Source organism: Chiloscyllium punctatum, chromosome 12 (genome assembly GCF_047496795.1).
Source record: "Chiloscyllium punctatum isolate Juve2018m chromosome 12, sChiPun1.3, whole genome shotgun sequence".
NCBI classification, from domain to species: Eukaryota; Metazoa; Chordata; class Chondrichthyes; order Orectolobiformes; family Hemiscylliidae; genus Chiloscyllium; species Chiloscyllium punctatum.
Genome location: NC_092750.1, coordinates 48,770,174 through 48,793,263, shown reverse-complemented (window position 1 = coordinate 48,793,263; position 23,090 = coordinate 48,770,174). Strand labels below are relative to the sequence as shown.

Here is a 23,090-nt window from a genome sequence, read left to right as displayed (position 1 = left end):
AGTGTTCTCACAGATGTAGAAAATAATTGTTGGAAATCATGTAGCACTCAAAGCGCTGTATAACAAGTCATGATGGTTCATTGATTTAATGCTGTAGAGTAAGACTGAGGATTGTGACTACTGATCTCCTTCAATGTCCATATTTTGTTTTGTTTTGTGGATATTTGTCATACAGAGTGCCAGGGAATTATCTTTGTGCTTCAATTACTTTGCTTGTAAATCATCTGGAAAGCTTTCTTTTTGTTTTTGCAGATTTCCCCTTTTTCCTTAACTCGTTATAATTTGCTTCATTTTTCATTTTATCGCACACGTTTACTTCTACACTTATGAAGTATTCAGTTGGGTGCAAGTTGAAATTTATGATACTGATTTCTAAAAATAATACCCCTTGCTCTTTTTTTGCTTCGATATTTAAGAGCTTAAATTATGGACTAGGCAATGCTCATAGCTACATGAAAAGAAAATGAAAAGAGAGAAAATCTCAATTATGAAACTCCTGTTTCTTTGTGGGGAGAAGACCCAGATCAATAGGCTGTTTAATTAAGGTTTGAGTATAGTCAGTCAGAAATCAAAAAGCTGCAATATTCCAGTAGAATTAAAGCTTTTCAATATATTGATATAAAGAAGCTTACTCATCTCCATGGTGAGTGTTTGTACTCTGCAGCTACATTAAATGTCTTTCTTTGTGCTATCTTTTCCCCTCCCTCAAACATCCCTTACCTCTTGCTTGCTGTTTTATGTCAGCTTCACTCTACTTTTCTGTCAATCTTTTATTCCCATTTTCAACATTCTGACATTGATCATTAAAAGCTTCTTTGCTCTTACAGTTGTAGCTGAATTTTTCAATGGCAGCTCAGCTGCCTATACTTTTGATAAGCTGGCTGAATCTTTGTCAGGCTGTCAAACTGGTTTTAAATTCTTCATGCAGGATAACATATACTTGCTGCATTTTGTTAAAGCTTTTAGATAAAATGTGTTTTAAAAGAACAAAAGAAACAGGAGCAAGCGCAGGCTGTATGGGGGCTCTCTGTTCTGCCATTTGATAAGATCCAGGATGATCTGATCGGCCTCAACTCTATTTTTCAGCCTGTTTCACATTGCCCTCTCTTTTAGAGATTAAAAATCTGCTCAAATCAATCTTGAATTATTTAATACCTAAGCCTCTACAGCTCTCAAATTCAGCTTTCTATACTTTGAGAGAAGAAATTTCTCCTCATTTCCATCTTAATTGAGCATCCCGTTGACCTAAAATAAAGATAACCAGTTCGAGATTATACAATTAGGGGAAACATACTCTCAACATCAACATAAAAGTATCTTAGAATTTTATGCGTTTTGATCAAATGACTTGTCAGCCTAAATTCCAAGGAATATAGTGTGATGTAAGGTGTGAGATTTATACATATATTAATGACATTTATTTTAATTCAAAGTTTAGGTCTTTGAATTTTGAAACTGTGACATATGGGGTTTATTCTGCGTTGGATGAGTGTAATCATTAACTGATAGGTATTTCTGTAACAATGGCAATTTCTTTTGAACCAACTTTAGGGGATAGCTTTCTGAACTAATGGTTTTTTAAAATTCCTTCAGGAGGGTTTATAACAACTGTACATCAGGTTTCTGTTCAAAAATTATGGAATTATTTTTAAGCTGCAGGGAAAACACCCATTGCTTGAGGAGAAAGTAGTTTGGGACAGGTCTTCAGAAGTCCTTGGATGAAGATAGATGTGTAAAGCTCCTGACAAGAGGAAAAGATAGTAAAGATAGATTACCTTAATGGAAGGGGTTGAGTTATAGTCCCAGAGCAGACGTGTTTGGACAGAACACTGAAGAGGTTATTTAAAGCTGAGAATTTTTAAACTCAGGGTATGAACTCCGTAGGAAAAAATGCGATTAGACTTTCCAGAATAGCAGTTGAAGTCACGGTAAACTTAAGCCAATCAAGGTATGAGAGAAACAGATTTCTGTTTTGCATATATATTGTAGTACTGCATGGAGTACTTTGTGGTACCATTAAGACAGTGTTTTGGAATTAATGGGATTATATTTCTAAAATGTATTTAAAAATGTTTAAAGATGTGTATGTACAAATAGTTTGCCTATGCTTCATTTCCTTTGCTTAATAAACTTCAATTTTATTGTAAAAATCAAATCTGCAACATTACGTCTCAATTTTCAGTGAGAGCCATCTTGTTAAAACTAAAACAAAGCAAAATATGATCTTTCAAGTCAAATTTCAGTCTAGGATGTGACTTGTCCAATAATAGCTTCATCTGGGATCATAATGACTCATGTAAACTATTCAACCTTGCTCCATAAGATCATCACTTCATCTCAGGAATCAATCTCATGCACATTTTTCTAAACTATCTCCAGTGCAAGTAAGTGCCTCCTTATATAAAGCAGTTGTGGTCTCAAGAATGCCCTTTCCTATGTTTAAACTTCAGCTTTGCAATTATAGCCAATGTTCATTTTTTTCTAATTCCTTGCTGCACCTGCATGTGAGGAGGATAGGAAGATAAAACTTAGGAGCAGCTATTTGCCCCTTTGAGCTTGCTCCACTATTTAATAACCTCACATTTTTCTACTAAGACTCCATCTTAAATAACATAACCTTCCTAAGTCCCTTTTTAGACAATCTTCATCTTCCTCACAGCTTGATTTCCTAGCTATCTTTGTATCATCAGAAAAATTCTATCCCTTCAACCAAGTCACAAATTTATATTGTAAGTACATGAGGTCCCAGCACTTATGGCTGTGACGCTCCGACTCAGTATAGATTTCCAATCTGAAAATGACCCATTTAGCCCAAATCACTTACCACCTATTAGTCAACCATTCCTAATAAATTATCCCCAATGTTACACGCTCTCATCTTGTGCAATAACCATTCATAAGGCCCCTAATCAAATGTCTTTTGGCAATCCAAATATTCTACACCTATTAGTTTTATGAAAGGGACACCATGTTTCTTTTCAGATTCTTTGAGGGTGGAATGGATAAGGTGATCCTAGCAGTTCAGGCAGCATCCAACGAGCAGCGAAATCGATGTTTCGGGCAAAATTTCCTGATGAAGGGCTTTTGCCCGAAACGTTGATTTCGCTGCTCGTTGGATGCTGCCTGAACTGCTGTGCTCTTCCAGCACCAATAATCCAGAATTTGGTTTCCAGCATCTGCAGTTATTGTTTTTACCCCTAAGGTGATCCTACTTGATTGCATTATGATTTCCTAAATGTCCTGCTGTTACTTTTTTAATAGCGATTCCAATATTTTCCTAATGACAGGCATTAAGTTATTTGGCCTATAATTTCCTTCTTTCTGCCTTCCTCCTTTCTTGAATACCTGTAAATAGAAACATAGCATATTTATGTGTACCTGAGAGGACAGAAAAGGCCTCTATTTAATGTCTTATCTGAAAGGCAACATCTCCAATAGTGTTTGGGACTGGATCTTGAGCTCAAGTATTTAGAATGTATTTGAAACCTCAATTTGTTGACTCAAAAATTAAAGTGTTAGCCCATACCATGATTGACACTCAGAAATCCTCTTATTACTTTAAATTTTGTAGAGGGATCACTGTCATAAACTTTGAATTTGAAAGAAATCATATGCAAAAAAGATATTAAATCACTAGATGTGATGAACTCAGAACAGTTCAAGTGTGACTTGTCTAGTAATATTGATAATTGCAATTTTCAACGTTATACAATTATGATCCACTCAAGGGCCACTAATAGTCAAAGCAAAATTTTAGTAATTTGTTTTAACGAAAATAGCCACACCACTAGTTTTCACATATTTTCAAACAAGGCAAAAACTTTATTGTATGTAGGACAATTAATCAAAGCCAATACGATTAATCAAAGTCAATCTCAATCTCAGAGAAATGCCACACTTAGCCAGCTGCTTCTGAAGTCTGAAACCCCAAATTCAAGTTGCTGCCAAATTCAAGTTGCTGCCACTGGTCACTCTTCTTGCACAACTGGTTATACAGGATGAAAATATCCTGAATTTCCCACATTGCAGAAGTTTGGAGATGTTTCTTGTTTATTAATTAATAACTCTGTACTGCCAATAAACCTTACTAATGCTGATAAAGATTATCAATATTAAAATACTATAGCAATACTCATTAAAGTTACTATCAATAAATCCCACAAATACTGATGAACCCTACTAATTTTTAAAACACCTTACTAGTAATAATAAAGCTCACTATTTATTGGTTATCTTATCTAAGTCAGCTGCAAACTAGACAAAATGGCATCTACTGCATGGATTAAGATTTGTCCTTTTACATCTTTCAGTCAGGTCCAGTCTGTCCAGATGTTTTGGTTTCCAAACTTCAGGTTCAGTTTTTGTCTCCTGAGAAACAGGGAGGGTCAGCTTCCTTTCTATGTTTCCCTTGTCTATTTACATTTCAGCTTCTGTTTTCATTTAGCTTATACATTATTTAAGTTTCTCCATTTTGTTTTACTGTATTAACTCTTCCATTCTGATCAAACATCATTCAGAATCACAAAGTTACATGTATTCTGAGTATTCTGATCAATATCGAGGAATCTGATTCAACTAATAATCTCTGGCTTCAAATAGTTTGAAGAAGTATCTAAATTAATAAAGCCAGAACCTTTGCCTTTCTAAACAACTACAGCCACTATCTCTGTTCCATCATCTCTATCATCTTCAGTTTGTTAAAAGTCACATTTTGGCTGGTTGTAGTTTAGATTTCAATCCTTCAATCTTTTCTATGAGAGAGATTGAGCAAATGTTGCACATAAGAGAACACAAAAAGCTAAGAATCATGGAGAATGGAAAGATTTAAAAGAAGAAAGTCAAATGAAAAAGATATGGAAGTGAAGTATCAAAAGAACACATTAAAATTACAGAAAGCTGGAAACAATTTCTGACCTTTTCAAAAACATAACATCTGATGAGGTTGCAAAAAATAGTAGGAGGAACAAAGTGCAAGAGAACAACACTCACTTCCTTAAACACGGGTTTACTTGTCACGTATGAGGTTTCCCTTTTGAAAAAATACAGAAAATGTGAAAGACAATATTTTATCCAGATCACATCACTGTAGATTACTCTCTCTATTAGTAGACGCAATGATAGAGTAAAACAACCAAATGGGCCCTGTATTTAAAGTTGCACGCTGAAATTTGAAACAGAAAAATGGTGAATTTGTATAGTGGTACGTTCATAAATCAGAAGTTGACAATATGAGAGATTTATTGGAGTCGTGGTTTATCCTGTACAGAGGCAAATATTTAATCTTACATTTGTATATTGTCTATAATGAGGAAAGTGCCACTTGAGGGTGTCAAAGACATGGATACAATTCTCAATACTAATGTGAATAAGGTGGTAAACAATCAAAAGGGACTTTTGTTTAAAGTTGTTACTTGGGAGTCAAACAGGCACTTAAATAGTTCAGATGTAATTTTTCAACACTAAGCAGCACGGTGGGCAGCACAGTGGCACAGTGGTTAGCACTGTTGCTTCACAACGCCAGAGACCCGGGCTCAATTCCTGCCTCAGGCAACTGTCTTTGTGGAGTTTGCACATTCTCCCCGTGTCTACGTGGGTTTCCTCCAGGTGCTCCGGTTTCCTCCCACAGTCCAAAAATGTGCAGGTTAGGCGAATTGGCCATGCTAAATTGCCCGTAGTGTTAGGTGAAGGGTAAATGTAGGGGAATGGGTCTAGGTGGGTTGCTCTTCGGAGGGTTGGTGTGGACTAGTTGGGCCGAAGGGCCTATTTCCACACTGTAAGTAATCTAATCCATGCATTAAGTCTCTTGCTTAATTGAGAAAACAAGAATATTGACACAAAATAATTTGAAACTAAAGATTACATGAGTTATGGATTTCACAGTGAGCAGAAAGCAGGAGCACTTGCTGCATGCAAGTGTACAACAATCACTATAGCATTGAGGTCTCCATTCTCAATGTTAGCATGATTCTGGTACCAAGTCAAAGGGACCATAAGTTTTATAGGGACAATGATGTCTTCAAACAGGGTAAGCAACCAGTCATATTGCAGTATTTTCACAAACAGTGGATCAGGAAGTAAAAACTGCTGAATCCATTAATTTTTAATTTTAGAATAATTTGAAGCCTCAATAATACCTGCAGTGTGTTTAGGTGTGGGAATATTAAATATCGAATGCACCATAAATCCTAAAGTTCAAATAATGAACCTACCTTAATGTGAGAGCATTAAATTATTTATATAGTGAGGCTTTCTTTACAACTATCAACACAGCAAAAACACATGCGTGACCCAATAATGTTACAAATCAACTTGTTGCTGTTAATTTTATGAGTACAACTGTAAGCATCTAATAACGTAATCTTAACAATCATAACCCATTGTCTCCTTCAATTCACAATGATGAAAGTTCAATTTTATTAGCTAAACAAGTCAGCTTCACTTGCATGCAGTTTGCAGACTGCTTTGAGATTTTAAATTAGCACAGGCAATTATAGTTTAAGTTTTTTTTTAATTCAATTCAAATTGCAAAGCATTGTTGAGAATAACTAATTTGCTGGTTGGGAAGCTTTAGCTGGAAAATGCTCAGGTCATAATAATACTTAAATCAAACATTAAGGATTATAGTAATATGTAGATGAGAGTTCTGCAGAAATTTATATCACATTATCATCTGACTTTGTAGAAATTGTTAAATGTTCATTGTTCAGAAAAATGAAACCCAAATTTATAGTTTCATCTCAAAGACAATTTAAAAAAAATTAAAATCAGGGCACTTTCACGTTGTCTGGAATTGCCACTATAATCACCAAACTGAAAACAAAACCCTCCTCCTTAGTTCCTATTCTGCTATTTGAAAGGCAACTATAAATGTTTGAGCATTTGGAAGAAATCGGGACCATTTGAGCTCTCTAAAACACAATCTCTTGATATTTATAATGAGCAGAATTATGCGGCTGAAGGTATGAGGTGTTGTGACTACTGCAAGTTTGCTTGATAACCTCAGTGAGTCAAAAAGGAATTCTCCAAATGTTTCCCTTAATTGGGTGTTAGTTTTTTTTTTAACCAGTTTTTGACTGTCACGGAGTACAACATAGTTAGGGAGTGGGAGAAAGTGAGGATTGCAGATGCTGGAGATCAGAGTCAAAAAGTGTGGCGCTGGAAAAGTACAGCCGGTCAGGCAGCATCCAAGGAGCAGGAGAGTCGATGTTTCAAGCATAAGCTCTTCATCAGGAATGTGAAGGAGGGGGTGCCGAAGGGGGCTGAGAGATAAATGGGAGTGGGGGGTAACTAGGGGAAGGTAGCTGAGAATGCAATAAGTACATGAAGGTGGGGGTTGATGGTGATAGGTCAGAGTGGGGGGTAGAGCGGATAGATAGGTGGGAAGGAAGAGTTAGGACAGTTCAAGAGGGCAGTATTAGGTTGGAGGGTTGGATTTAGGTTAAAAAGGGGGCAGAGGAGAAGAATAAATTGGTGAAATCGGCATTGATCCCGTGGGGTTGGAAGGTCCCAAGGCGGAAGATGAGGCATTCTTCCTCCAAGCATCAGGTGGCTAGAATTTGGCAGTGGAGGAGGCCCAGGGCTTGCATGTTCTTGGCAAAGTGGGAGGGGAAGTAGAAAAGAGACCTGGAAAGGTTGTTACATTATGTGTCTCCCTCTTACAAGGAGTTGCAGCTGAGGGAGGTGAGAAGCCGCTGCAAAGTGATCTTTTCCGAGGACAGACGGAAGAGGACCAAGCAGGTACAGACACAGGTGGCCAAGGAAGTCAGCAGCCGGAATGCCCTGGCACAATCCAGGCTTTCAAGAGGACACTGAAGGTGGAGGGCAAGCAATTTCAGGTGCCACCTCCCACACTCTGACTTTCACAGTATTCTGCTGCATATCATATGCATAATTAAAATCATTCTTACCCCTGCTAGCATTTCATATCCTCATCTCTAGGAGTTTGATCAGGATGTTACCAGGACTAAGCTATGAGAGAGGATTGGATAGACTGAGGTTGTTTCTGTTGGAGCAGCAAAGCTTGTGAGGAGTCCTCACAGAGGTATATAAGATAGGTTAAATAGGAAAGAGCTTCTTTTCTATTATTAGAGTGGTCAGTAACCAATGAGCATACATTAATGATAGGTAGAAAGCTTAGATGAGAGTTGAGGAGAATTTCTTTCACCAAAGGGTGGTGAGAGTCTGGAACTCATTGCATGAAACAGTGGTTAAGTCACCAACTTTTATAAAATTTAAATGATATTTAGATAGTCAGTTGCATTGTCAAAGCCTTCGGGCGATGAGTCATGGTCTTGAAAACAGGATTAGTATAGTCAAGTCTGTGTTGACTGGTGCAGATCCAATGGACCAAGTGACCTTTTTCTGTGCTGTAAATCTCTGTGAGCCTCATTTGAAGTAACATATCCATTTCTGGACATTGCAGTTATAGAATGATGTGAAAGCATTATCGAAGGTGCAGAAAGGCTTTACAAGAATTGTTTCAACAATTGGGGCTGCAGTTAAGTGAATAGATTGAACAAGGTTGCGAGAAGGTTTGATTAATATGTTCTAAGTCAGGAAGGTGCTAACAGAAAAGCAAAAAAGATGCTGTTCCCATTGATGAATGGATTAAGAATCAGGGGACACTGAGTTAAGGTGAATGGTAAAAGAATTAAAGGCAACATGAGTAATTTGTTTAGCAGAGAGTGGTTAGGACCTGAACATGCTGCCTGAGAGTTTCATGTAGACAGAGTCAATCATGGCTTTCAAAGAGAAAAGACATGCAGGAGAAAGACTGAGTTGTTCGTGCAGAGGTTTAGAGTGCACATGAAACCCACTCCAGGGAACACAATAACCACTTTTGCAAAATTCCCAGCCTTGTCCTGAACTCACCTTGAAGGCTGGTTGACTATTGCCTGCAGTATTACCTGCAGTACTTGAGCCTTGCATTTGGTGAAAAGTGAAAAAGAGCTCCTTTTACAAATTTCTTTGATTTTGTTTGGTGTTGTGAACAACTAATGTTCAAGTACAATGCTAGCTGACATTGCTATGACACTGCTATAGAAGCAAATGCTGATAGATTCTAAATACGTTCTTCAACAAGAAACTGAACAGAATACATGTACAGAGAGGAGTGAAGCACACTTAGAAGGGTCAGATAAGAAGGGAGAAAATAAGAAGGGAGATGGAGAAAATGAAGCAATTGTGGGACTTGTCCAGAATGTCGAAATAAATGACTGGAAAAGAAGCAAGGGGTGGCAAAATTGAGACAGCAGGAAGCAGGTACTCACCCAGTTATAGTGAGATATGTACATGTGGGATTACATATTGATATATTCACTATATGAACTAGACTACTATAACGAAGTCTGTAGTTGTGATGTGGAATTCTGACATTCTGGCTAAACTCTGACAGTGCATTTTGCAAATGTTTAAGATCCATTGTCAATGGCAATAACATATATAGGTTGCAAACTTCTTAAAAACTTGTTTGTTTTTCTGTTGTTCTAACTGAAGCTTTATAAACTGAAGGTGTCACGGAAACACTTTGCCTCAGATATTTATAACAGCAGGATCCAGTTGCAGTAACAGAGAGAATCACTTTAAACAATGAAAATACAAGTTATTGCAGTGTTATGCAAAATGCATGAGGCAGTTACCTAGCTATTTAAACGTTTGTCTGTCCCATGATTTTGGAAGCAATGTGTATGCCAACTCGATCTTGTTTCGGTATTTATTCTGGTCCCTTCGACAACTCTGCAATCTCTGTGCTATGTAAAATTGTAACCACATAATTAAAGAGACTTTGATTGATAGTTTTCTGTCATAATTCTTGATTGATATGTGTGAGAAGTGTTCACTTGAAACTTCTTGTTATCAAATGCCATGCACTTCATTATTACACTGCTCACGGCCTGCTGGTGAAATGAGGTGTATGACCACTCTTGCTCACAAGCAAAGCATCGGTCAACTCTACATGACAGGAAATGAATGGACAAAAGTGAAATTTGACATAGATTCACTCTTGTGCATTCCTAATGCCTGCAGCTGTGGTACTTGTCCTTCCTGCCTTGCACCTCCCTGACCCTCCCACTTACTACCTCCTTCCCCAACCCCAGCACTCACTGTCTCCCTCCTGACTCTTGTCCTCACTGTTAACTCTGCTGCCTCCACTCTCCTGTGACCCTCATGCTCACCACCTCCTGGATCCACTCCTGCTACATGCCCATTCTCTCCCCTACCCTCCCCACTCTTTGCTCCCTCCTCAACCTTCCCACTTACTGCTCTCTCATCAACCCTCACACAATCTCCTCAATTATCCCACTCCCTCCCAGGATATTTCACTCACCAGTCCCTTCCTGACCCTCCCACTCTCCACTCCCTCACGTTTGCCACGGTCCTTCCTGACCCATTCACCAGTTCCAGTTCCTGACTTTCCCACTCACAGTCCATCACTCACTTCCTCCGTCTCACATGCTGCAATGGCACAGGAATCCAGAAATGTGAGTGGGAGTGGGAGCCTCAGGAGGGAGAAATTGCTCTTTGAGGCCAAGTGTCATGGTGAGCCCAAGAAACAGGATGCTTCCGGATGGGATGGGTTTTCTTATATTCTTTAATACCTGTTAGATATGCATGAGCTGGTAAATTACCAGATTTACTGGAGGGTGGACAGGAAGTTCTGGCGCCTGCTGGCAATTTCGGCAATCCAACTCCAGGAGCCATATATAAAAGACAGTCAGCCAACGGTTCACTCTCTGAATCCCAGGACTTTGCAGAGGCTGCACCAATATTTTGTGTCGGCTCCCCAGAGATACTCCTGCATTGTGAACTTAGACAAGTGCTAGGTTCAGTGACTCCCACCTCTGGCAACATTAATGGGACATGCAGGCAAGTCTACGAGAAAATATAAAAACTGGCCGAGGGATAAGAAATGAGACCTATTATTTAGCAAGAGGGGATATGAGAGTGGAGAACCAGAAGAAATAGCTCCAGTAATGACTTGGGTCACAAACAGTAGCAATAACTTTTAACAGACATCCTGATAGAAGTATTCCAGAGAGATCTTAACATGAGAAAAGAGGCCTCAGTTGGACAAGGTGACAGACTAGCATGAGCAATGAGTAACCTCTTAGGCAATGGATAAGTCCCGCAAACAGGAAGCGTTTGTAGCTATTAATAGAATGCGAGGTGGGATGACAGAAGAAATTAAACAAAGAGCCTAAAAAAACAGATCACTTGGAGGACATTAAATGCCAGGCCGTTTGTGGGACTGTAATGTCTGACTGCCTGCTACAGCAACATTCATGTTCAGATAACCTCAGAGAGGGAGCATATGATGAACCAACATCCTCAAAGCCTTTAGAGAGAGGTGGGTACCACATGGGCTGGGTTGCATTATCTGCCACACCAAAAACCAATTTGGTTCACTATGCACCCTCCACCTTGTTTTACTCTCTTCTGTTTATTTTGCCTTTCAGTTTGTGTAACATTACTCCAGGTAGACATTATTTGTTATTTGATTATTTGGGCGATTTTTAAAAAATTAAATAATGCATTTACTTATATGAAAATAGAGCTGGGTTTTTCCCCTTTTGGGAGTTGCCTTCTGAATTGGCAAAATGGAATAGTGGAAATTGGTGTTTCTGCTAAACTACAGACATACAAAACTCCCTTATAAATCTTGAAAGTCTTTTGCTGCCTTATTAAATTTGTGGATCTCATCTGTTGAACATGAATACAACTGACCTGGTCATTATATTGAATTGGTTTTGTTGAATTACAAAAAGAAGGTTGAATCCAAAGATATTCAAGAGATTAAGAATACCAGGACATATCTAGGGAGTTGTAAAATGTTTTGGATTCCTAGTCTGGATCTCCAAATAGTAATAGAAATATTTTTGTGAAGTTATCTCATGTAACATGTTAAACTATGTGCACTTCCAAATATTATCTATCCCAGTTGCCATTTGCATGCATTGTGAGAGACAGTTTAGTTTAAAATGGTGAATTGATTTAAACCTTTATAATTTATAGTGTTTTTTTTTAATCTAAAAAAGTCTGGAGATAGAATATATGTTTCTACTTCTTCAAAATCCACCTCAACTGTATCCCTCCAGGGATTTAATTCAGTCTTCATCACAATGCTGTCTTACCCAGTTTCCAGAATTGTTCATCTTCATTTAATTTTAGGTACACTAAGTCTCCGATCTTCATTTCCAGTTCGCAAGTCACGCTCTCTCCGAATGCACAGAAGCACTTTTTGTTTCTGCCTGATTAGGTTGGTTGACGTGAAAAAATATTTAGGTATTTTTCTCACTAATCAGTGCAGCTTTAATTACTAAAAGTATTCAATAAACTTAAAAAATGTAAGTTGCATGTTACACATTTTCTATCGATTTAAAAGTCAAACCTCCTTACCTTTCTATTTTGTGCTTATCAATTTGACAGAAAGGATATCTTGCACCATTACCAACACTTTAACTTGTCAAATTGGTAAAGTACAAGCTATAGTATAAAAACAAACAAACACCAACATTTTGTCATGAGTGGTAGTGTAGCAGTTATGATAACTGAACTTAAAACCTAAAAGTTGTGAGTCGAAGTGTCATCATGGTAAATTTAAAACTGAATACAGTTAATCTGGTAATTTGTGAACTAACATGTTATCCTATCAGTGGCTGAGAGTAACATTCTTCTTCTTCCATATAATGAGCATGTTTGAAAAATATTTTAAATACAGATTTGTTTTTACTGGTGGTGCTATTTGCACATTAACTTGATATTGGTGCATGTATCAAAATACATTTCACACATGGATGGAAACAAATAGAATGAACATTGCCTGTGGGACTTGGTATATCCCACCTTTAGCTTGGATAAAGTTCTTCGGGAAGCCCTTAATAAAGGGTCCACAGTGTTTTGTTTATTTTGAATATTACACATCGTCAGCAAATTCCAAATGCAAATTAAAGTTCATGGCACATAAATTATTGATCCAAGCACTTTATTTTTCACGGTTGTAATTTTTTTACCTGTGCAACAGAAAGACTTCCTTTGACTCAAGTGCATAGGCCAGGAAAACCTGGCTATGGATCTGAATTTATGGCCAAATGAAGAAATGATTGCAGATAGCAACAGTTCCAACTTCTTTCTCAGAACCTGAGGAAGATCTACTTTCATAATGAGTACATCTGAATGCTTAGATCCTCACAGAAAGACTTATTTTTCTGAACCTTGTACTACTACTGAGATATAAACCTTTATAACATCAAGATGGCAGGCACTTCGGAAAGAATTTTGTACAGGCCTTCCCATATATGTCGAATAGATGTTGAAGTAATTCTCAGCATTGGCATACAGTGCCTGAAAGATGTTACCTGTGTGAGTTTCTAACTTTATTAGTGTCCTGATTGAGTTGGAAAACACAAGTTTATGCTGAGGTTTGGCAGTTTTACTTGGTGGAATTGAGTCAGCAGTTTTCTCTGCTGGCATTGCACTCAGACATTCACCATCACAATTGTAAGAAAAACATGATGGCTACTGAGGTTCAAATGCACATTATCTTAATTATCTACCATCCACCAACACTCTGTTGGTGTTCTCAGTATGAGCTCAAGTTGAGTCCAGGATAATGGGCTCTGGGCTTCAGGAGCAAGGCAATAGTGTTTTGGGAGGCAGTATCCTGACTGGCCACCTTGGAATTCAACATTCAATATCAACACTGAATGGGCTTTACCAGTCCCTGGAGCCTCATCCACCTCACCCGAAAGGTTGGGTGGTATTGAAGCAAATCAGTAAATAAGAGAGGCTGAAAATGAAGGCACACTCACAACAGTGCAGAAACAAACAAGGTCGAGACTGACAGGTCCATTGAGATGGGAAATAAAATGCTCCCTTGTGTCAAGATCAAATGCAATTGCAGCTTACATGTTCAAAGCCCCAACAATAGGGCATGGTGTTTCTGGCCATGTTCTCTCATCCCCTAATCCTCACCACTATCACCATCCTTCCAAAGAGAGAGAATTCTTATTAAACTGCGACCCATTGACGTATATGAAAGAGAGTTTCCACCAGCAGCAAAATACCAGGGAAGCCATGAAATTTCCCTTACTGGGCTCTCAATCACTGGAATAGATGGACTATTCTGTGAAGTGGACAGCTAATCCTCTTCCCAATCTGCCTCTGGAAAGTTTTTCCAATGGTGTAATAAACTAAAGAACCGACCTGATGCAGGTTGCTCCTATTTTCCTGCATCCAGCCCACAGGAGAAGGAAAACCCCACAAGCTGGAAAATTCAAATCCAGCCAACTCTCAGTGGTATACTCAAAATACAATTTCTGAGTCAGAGTGGTCAGTCGTATTCCTGGAGACTTGTAACCTCATCACTAAGCCTAGTTTTTTCATCAATCTAAAAAGATAAGACTGGCACTGGATGTTGGAATTCATCCCACATTACTCTAGTTATGATCTAGGTAATGCAATGTGATGTAAGGAAAGGACTTAAGAAAAAAATGTAAATAATTTATGTTAGGCGACAACCAATCAGAAGCTTGCCAATACTTTATGTATGTAACATGCGAGGTTTGAGTTTGTTTCACAAATATCTTACTGATGCACACTTAGCTAGGCATCAGTAGCTGTTGCATTCCATGCTATGCTTGCATTTTCTACACCTAAGTACCAAAGGATAGAAAACATGCACTCTATACCAGTGAATCAGAAACTATGGTGTCAGTTTCCTAGTAACTTGCTTTGGAAGCATCTTAAGATGGCATTGAGTTTCTGTGTTCATCAAATTCCTTTGTATTTGCATACTGGCTTATATTACTTTGGTTTTTAGCTTAGAGACTGATGCAATTAAATATGCCAAAATCTACCAAGTATCAAAATATCACTCCATTTCTTTCATCAGTTTCAAATTGGTTTCATTCCTGATATTTGTGTGGTTCTGAACCTCAGTTTGTTTATCTTTTATAAATCACTTTCTCTTTCTCACCTCTGTTGTTTATTTTCTTTGCAGTCCTTATCTGTGTTTTCATTATATAGTAGAAATAATGTGTAATTTTTTTCTCTGTCCATTGTCTGTCACTGCCCAACGTCCTGGTCTAGGAAAGGAAATATAGAGACACAAAAGTCTCACAATGTAATGATGAAGGTAGAGCCTCCCAGAAGGCGCTATGATCAAGATTCACTTAGTAGGAAGAGTCATGGTCATATGGCCTCTTTATTTTACCCCAAGTGCTACTAAAACAACCATTGAAACATTTCTTTTCTGACTGTAAGGTAATAGAGCTTGATGAAAATTATCTGGTTCATGGCAGTGTGTCCTATTAAAGTGGCTCCTGAGAGTACTAAATGTCGAGTCTGTGATGGCTTATCATTCTGTACAGCAGCAGTTATTCTGCTGTTGGCTTGTTTATTTAAATGTTGTTTCACAAACTAATAGGCAGCTAGTTTAAATTTAAAATACAATCACAACATATAATACTCTGCTTTTCAGCAACATCTAAGCATAAGTCAATGTTATTAGGCTTCATGAGTTTTGCTTGGGAAACAAAGAACAAATAAAGCAAGCTCCTTAAAAAATTCCAAGCTGTTGTGCCTGTAAAGTTGATGCCAACATTTTTTGGGCCTTAACACATATTTTGCACATTATGGTGCTTTAGAACTTTCCAATGGCTTCTGGGGATATTTGATATTAGATATGTAATTGGGACTGCAGGTCGACTGAACCAAGCACTCTCTACAATTGTTATTCTGTTGCAACTTAGCAAATATGAATGTGCATTGGGGATATTATAGGTGCAGTTGGCGGGTAAGTGGAGTGATAAGCATTTTCAATGACCTTCAAGGAGATGTAAGAGCTGATTTCGCAATCTTGTGACAATAGCAGCTGTATATCATTGGCTAAATAACATCTGAATTTCTGAGGTGCTCATTTACACGATACAAATATGTTTACTTGCACAATTCAGGATGTGTACTGATGGAAGGGGCAACAAACCCTTCTGGAAAAATTAAAAGGATGCGTCTTCTTACATGATGGGTGGTACTGAGGCAGGTCACTGCTTCCAAGATGATGATTCAGGGTGGATCAGGTGATGATGCAATGGGGAAAGTAAGTCCAACATTTACAATTGCGGAAAGTAATTTTTGAATATTAGCTTTTCCAAAAAGCTGTAGTAAAAGTGTCAAAGTATTTGGGGGTAATTGAACATGGGGCTGGGTGTTGAATAAGCTTAAAATAGCAGTAAGTGAAAGTAAATGTAAAGTTGCAGTCAGAATGAAGTAAATAGCACAGGACAGTAGTGCAATTTAATGGCTATTTGAGACAGTTAGGGCAAGCATTTGTTCTGTTTAGCCAGAAGGGGTAGAATCAGAATGGGAGGTGATGGCCTAAGTGATATTATCATTGGTCTATTAACCCAGAGACCCTGGTAATGTTCTGGGGATCCAGTTTAGAATCCCACTGGAATTTGAACTGTAACAAATCTGGAATTAAGAGTCTAATGATGGCCATGAATCCATTGGCAATTTTTGGAAAAACCCATCTGATTCACTAATGTCCTTTAGGGAATGAAACTGCCATTTCTTACCTTGTCTGGCCTACATATGACTCCAGATCCACAGCAATGTGGTTAACTCTTAATTGCCCCTGGTTAATTTGGGATAAGTTATAAACGCTGACTGAAATAATGGCTCAAAGGCTGGTATCTGTCACCAAGTCACCTTTTATTTTCATGCGAATCATCCTTGACACTGACCCAGCTCTCTCAGAACTAGATCTTTTAGAGCAAAAAGAACCTTTAACACTCCTGTTTATATCAGTCAGCCAGGGCTCCCTGATTGAACCAGGTTAACAGCCCCAGTCAGAGAACTCATTCTATGAGGTCGACTTGGCTGACCTCATTACAATTGCTACATTCCTTCCTCTCTGAGTCTGAGGACATAGGTCAATTATTTATTTTTTGTAGCTACTGAGGCTTTTTAGCACAGATGATCAGGTTCCTCCAACTGTCCCTGATACAGCAGTGTGTAACACACAGTAGATCACGTTTTGCGCCTGGAGCATCACAGAAGAAATTCATTCTCTTCTTCTGGGGTCATAGATTATGAGGTATTTTCCACACCTGATGGAGAGGGAGAAACCTCGGGTTCCAGAACATTAGGAAAGGAGGACCCGGGCCTCTGCACTTTTTGCCATTTTCATACAGTCCATGTTCTTCATCAGGACAGTCACATCTACCAAACGTTTATATATCACTGGACCTGACCTCATATCGACAATATCTCTTCCACATGCAGGGCCATTCCCGTGGTTCCTGCACCATAGTAAATGGACCCTCTCACTTAGCACAGCCTTGTGTCTGACATTGGCATTACTGATGTCATTCACCCTCCAAGTCAAGTCCAGAAAGATCAGATTTAACCTGGTGCAGTCTTCTCCCCCATTAGCAATTCTGCTGGAGCTATCCCTGAGATTACACGAGGGGTGGTCCGATAATCGAACAGGAACCGGGACTGTAGGCTGTTTCTTTAAGCCTGCTTTCAAAGTTTGGATTGCTGTTTCTGCCAGACCATTGGATGATGGATTGTATGGAACTCTCTTTCTATGACAAATAACATTCAATTCAAACTCCCCACTTGTAAGCTATGGCCCGTTAATTGTGATCTTGTATTGCAAAATATGCATGCAGTTTTCTATCACCATCCCTGTGTTTGATGAATGAACTCTTTATCCTTTCAGCCATTTTGAGCAGGCATCCACAATGACTAAGAACATTAAGCCCATAACAGGACCTCCATGTGTAACCAATTTTAGAGTTTATCCCGCCATTCCCTTGAATGTGGGGAAACTGCTGGTTGTATATTTTGTCCTTGTTGGCACCCTGGCCACTGCCCTACCAACACAGCTTGGTCTGCATCTAAACCTGGCCTCCAGACATAATTTCTTGCCATCATCTTCATTTTGGAAACCCTTGATGACTCTGTTGGAGCTCAGCCAGTACCTGGTGGCGCCCTGTGCTCAGGACAATCATTCTTGCTCCCCATAATAATATGCCATCCTCTACTGTGATATGGTCACTCTAGGTCCAAAAAGGTAGTTGTGATGAACCCATCACCACCAAATGTTTCAGTTTTGACAGGACTGGATCTTTCTGTGACCAAAGTCTGATATTATCAGCTGTGACTGGAAGTGTGTCCTGAAAATTTAAAACCATTACAGACTCTTCTCGTGGCGGTATCATGCGTGGTGTATCTGCCAACAGGAGGCAGCTTAATGTGTCCACACTCACTACTTGTCCTCACAGATGGTGTTTCCAAAATGAAGATGCTGGCGAGAAATTATGTCTGGAGGCCAGGTTTAGATGCAGACCAAGCTGCGTTGGTAGGGCAGTGGCCAGGGTGTCAACAAGGACAAAATATGCAGTTAATATTGGAGCCCAGTGCTGGGCAGCACTGCCTTGTCCTCTATAAGTAAACCTAGCAGGAGTTTGTGGTCCATTTTTATTACAAATTTACGTCTGTAAAGGTATTGGTGGAACTTTCTGACTCCAACTATGACTGCCAACCTTTCCTTCTCTATCTGGGTATACTTACACTGTGCATTAGCCAAAGTCATGGATGCACACATATTCATATTCCACTCCATTAGGCCCCCTATGAGATATTACTACTTTGATGGCATTGCATGTCAATACCAGATTTTGCTGGGATTATAATGTGCCTTAGAGGATAATTGCTGTTTGTTCCATGGCTGACCCTCTTTGAAGAGTTGATGCAAAGGTGCCAGATTGGAGGCTTGGTTATCTTTGAATTTTTAGTAATAATTCACCAGTCCTAGGAAAGGCTGAAGCTCCTGTACTGATGTGGAAACCAGGCCATCTTTGATCACTCTCATTTTATCTTCCAACAGGTATCACCAAGTCTTGTTGACTTTGTAGCCAAGTAGGTCACTTGGGAGGCCTGGAACACACATTTTTCCTATCTAAGGTGTATGTTTACCTGGGAGAAAGGACTATATCCAAGTTCTTTAAGTGCTCCTTATCGGTCTTCACTGTTATTAGCATGTCATCGAGATAAATGGTGAGCTGGGATAGACCTTGTCAAATATTCTCCATCTTCTGCTGAAAGATTTCACATGATGATGATACTGCAAATGACAGCGTAATGTATTGGTACTAACCATTATCGATACTAATTGTAACATATTTCTAGGAACTCTCATCTAACAACAACTGCAAGTAGACATGTCATTCACTTGGAAAAAATGATGCATTCTTTTCACATACTGGGCCCAGTCTTTGACGATAGGATTGAATAGGAGTCAAGCTTCCCAAATAACAGCATGATGCTAGAAATGCTTACCCCAACTCAAAGACAACTGTTGCGAGCAAATTTCATCAGGCGCGTGCTTTCTCTCATCGCCACTTAAGAAACTCCATAGAGGCCAGTATCCCATCACCGAGTCACACTTAATTTGCATATAGAGTGTCCTTGACACTGATCCAGCTCCCTCAGAGCCAGCTCTCAGAGTGAACCGAACCTCTAACACTCCTGTTCATATCTGTCAGCCAGGCCTCCCTGTTTGAACCAGATTGTCAGCCCCAGTCAGGGAACATGTATTCTGTGAGGTCCGCCTGTCTGACCTCGTTACTATATTGGCTGAGCAAGCAATGCCCTCATCCTGTGAATAAATGAATAAAATCCCACAAACCGGCAGGAAGCATTTTTTGTGGCCCAGATTTTTCCAATTAATGACAGAAAAAATCATAATGTCCCCAGTCCTTTCTGCTCTGAAACTGACAGCATTTAGAGGTTGTACATGCACAGCCTGATGTGGAAATCCAGAAATTGCTGTTTGTGTTTCTCTAAATGCTGATCTGCTGAAGTCTCCCAACACTACACTGAATTAGAAACCTACGCACTGATGAGAAATACCAGAGTTGTGATTTAGACCTTTGATAAAAAAACCTTGCAAAAGGTACATTTTGTTGAGTAGAGTATTACTGGGTCTGTAAGACGTATTGAAAGATGGCACTGAAAAATGTTCTATTTGTGGTAAGTCAAATATCTTTACCATAATAAAATTCCATCTATTTTAAATTATTTATACTTTGAAAATATCCTTATGAACTTGACGCTTCTAACTTAATCTATGTGTGAGGGAAAGCAAAGATAGCTTTTCTCTGAGAATAGTTTTGTAGCACGTGCTAAAGGAGTTAAGTTGTAGCAATATCAGATCACACCGATTTGAAGCCTGAGTCTTTCAGTTTCGAGTAGAACATCATCTCTTACTCTTCCTTATAAACAGTTATGTTTAATAAAAACTGTCAATATTCACTTAGACAAGTGTAGTCCTCATCTTACTGTATGGTGGCCATGCTGTCCAGGCCCTCAGGACCAGAGGTAAGTGGCAAGAAATGCTTCAGGTGAAGTCCAGTGACAGGGGAGTGTTACAGATGAAGAACGAATCCAACTCAGTCATTGGACTGCAGAGGTGTGGAAATAACTGAAGAGAAGCTCAGCAGTGGCAGGATACAGGAATTCAAGGTCCATCTAGGTATTGAACAATAGAGATAAAAGAATTATGCAAAAGCTGAAAAAGTGAAATGAAAAGCTCACAGTACATTGGCAATGCTTTTAACGAAAGCGGTTAACTTCAGACAACAAAATGCTATCAAAGATCTGAGAACATACAAGCATGGGGATGAAACACGCATGCAGGAAACTCACCAACAGCAAGCACCAACAGCAAGCACTTGATACCTTTAAGGAACTCTATTGACAGGAACTAAACCAGACCAGTTTTAGGGAGGGTCACAAATGCAAAGGGGCATCATGTCACAGCCATGTAAGCAGCACCAAAAATGAAAGCTAACCACAGTAGTGTGTAGATGTTCCAGCATTAGACCCTCAAATGGACATGATGAATCCTTCCTGCCAGATGTGGCAGGGCAGTTCTGAACCTAGGCTCCCCTGATTTTGCAAATACCACAAGGTAAATCTGGTACATAGAGGTAATGTTCAGTTACAAGCAAACACATTTTAAATTGGATACCAGCAGCATTAATTTTTCCAGATGATAAACTTTTCTTGAGACCAAAAGTCCTCAGACCATTCTAGGAATGAGGTGACAAATGCATGCTACACTTCACCATAACAAAGATCCTAGGAAGCCTGTAGATCATTTTTAATCAGAACTATCTTTTTTTTCTTAAATGGACCTGCATCTGAAGCTTTGAATATTCTTAAGTTAACAGACATGAGAGACGTAGATTTTCACTCAGTTAGGATGAATCATTCTCCACTACAAGCCCTAGGAAAACAAAAACATTTTGTAGACACTTCATCTCAAAACAGCAGGAAAATGAAGTCCCTAAAATGAAGATGACTAGCCACAAGAGGGAATTCTAGAACTTAGTTTTTTTTAAATTTAAGCTCAGAGAGACAGAGAGAAAACTCACGTTGATTATTTTTTGGTTGGACATTCTGTAATCTTGGGTTCAGACAGCTTTGTTTTGAGGTTCCTGTTTTTTTTGCAGACAGTCTGACAAGAGGTAAAATGGCCTACTTCTTTCACAGGTCTGCAATCTTTCACCACTTAAACAATACTTTTTTGGATTCTATCTGCCAAATCGGATAATTTCACATTTTACCTGATTGTAGTCCATTTTCTCAATCTTTGCATATTCGACTAATCGATCAATATCCCATTGTAACCTCATTGGATCCTCTTCACAAATTACTCTCTTACCTGTCTTTGAATCATCAGCAAATTTAACAACCGTAGCTTTGATTCCTTCATCCAAATTATTTATGTAAATTGTAAACTGAACTCCATCACTGATCCCTTTGGCACACCATTGCTAACCCAAAATGACCAAACTCCTGTTGGCTAGTCAATTTCATATTCATACCATGCTGTAAAACTCTATGACCCTATGACTGTTGCTTCATACTTGCAGCCATCCTCAAGCAATATGATAATAGTATAGTCTCTTGAGTTGCCTAAAAGATCCTTCCTAAAGGCTTTAATTGGTGTGGAGGTAATCACCCATTCAATGAGGTCATAGTCATTGAGTCATAGAGATGTACAGCACGGAAACAGACCCTTCAGTCCAACTGGTCCATGCCAACCAGATATCCCAACCCAATCTTGTCCCAGCTGCTAGAACCTGGCCCATATCCCTCCAAATCCTTCCTATTCATAAACCCATCCAGATGCCTTTTAAATGTTGCAATTGTGCTAGCCTCCACCACTTCCTCTAGCAGCTCATTCCACACATGTTCCATCCTCTGCATGAAAAAGTTTCCCCTTAGCTCTTTTTTATAGCTTTCCCCTCTCACCCTAAACCTACGCCCTCTAGTTCTGGGCCCCCACCCCAGGGAAAAGACTTTATCTATTTATCCTATCCATGCCCCTCATGATTTTGTAAACCACTATAAGGCCACCCCTCAGCCTCTGACACTCCAGAGAAAATAGAGTCTAGATTAGAGTGGTGCTGGAAAAGCACAGCAGGTCAGGCAGCATCTGGTTTCCAGCATCTGCAGTCCTCTCTTTTGCCTAATTCAGTAAAGGTATCATGGAGTGCCCAGTCCATAATTGTGTGGCTTCATTTTTCTCTGGAAATCTTCTTTTTAGAAGTAGAGCATGCAATGTTAATTTAGTTAATTTACTGGTTTTGCTTCTAGTTCCTTTTGTTTTTCCCTTTTATGCCTTTGTTTCTCTTGGCCTATTTATTTGTAAACTGCAGGCTTGTTGCCTAAAAATTGCAAGCATGTATTTTCAGGCTACTGCCTCTAAATGGTGCACATACTAAATAAGATTTATTATTTTGACTCTGATTTGAAAACAAAAATGGCGAAACTAAATGAGGTCTGGATATTGGCAAAACTTCTTAGTGTAGAAAACTGCTTTGAAACTTCTTTCTAAGCTGTACGTACTTTTAGGAGAACTGTGCTTTTAAGACTATTTAACTGCCTTTTTTTCAAAGAAAATTGGAATAGCAATTTTGTTATTATTTCTAATTTTTTTGCTAATCAGAGTAATTGCTCACTGCATCACCTTTAGCTTTGCTTGTATTTGTGACTTCCATCCTTTTATTTTC

The 23,090-nt window shown here is 38.9% G+C and overlaps 1 protein-coding gene across 9 annotated transcripts in view; it reads left to right on the top strand.

Moving 5' to 3' along the window:
- The window catches only part of LOC140483845 (myoD family inhibitor domain-containing protein-like), a 97,161-nt gene that overhangs the window by 36,551 nt on the left and 37,520 nt on the right, over positions 1-23,090 (top strand). For 5 of the 9 annotated variants that reach the window (XM_072582554.1, XM_072582547.1, XM_072582546.1 and 2 more), the window contains exon 3: positions 7,663-7,737. The exons of the other annotated variants lie outside the window; for them this stretch is intronic. In XM_072582554.1, coding sequence (XP_072438655.1) covers positions 7,663-7,737 — 75 coding nt within the window. The remainder of the gene's footprint in view (positions 1-7,662; positions 7,738-23,090) is intronic. 9 annotated transcript variants of the gene reach the window in all.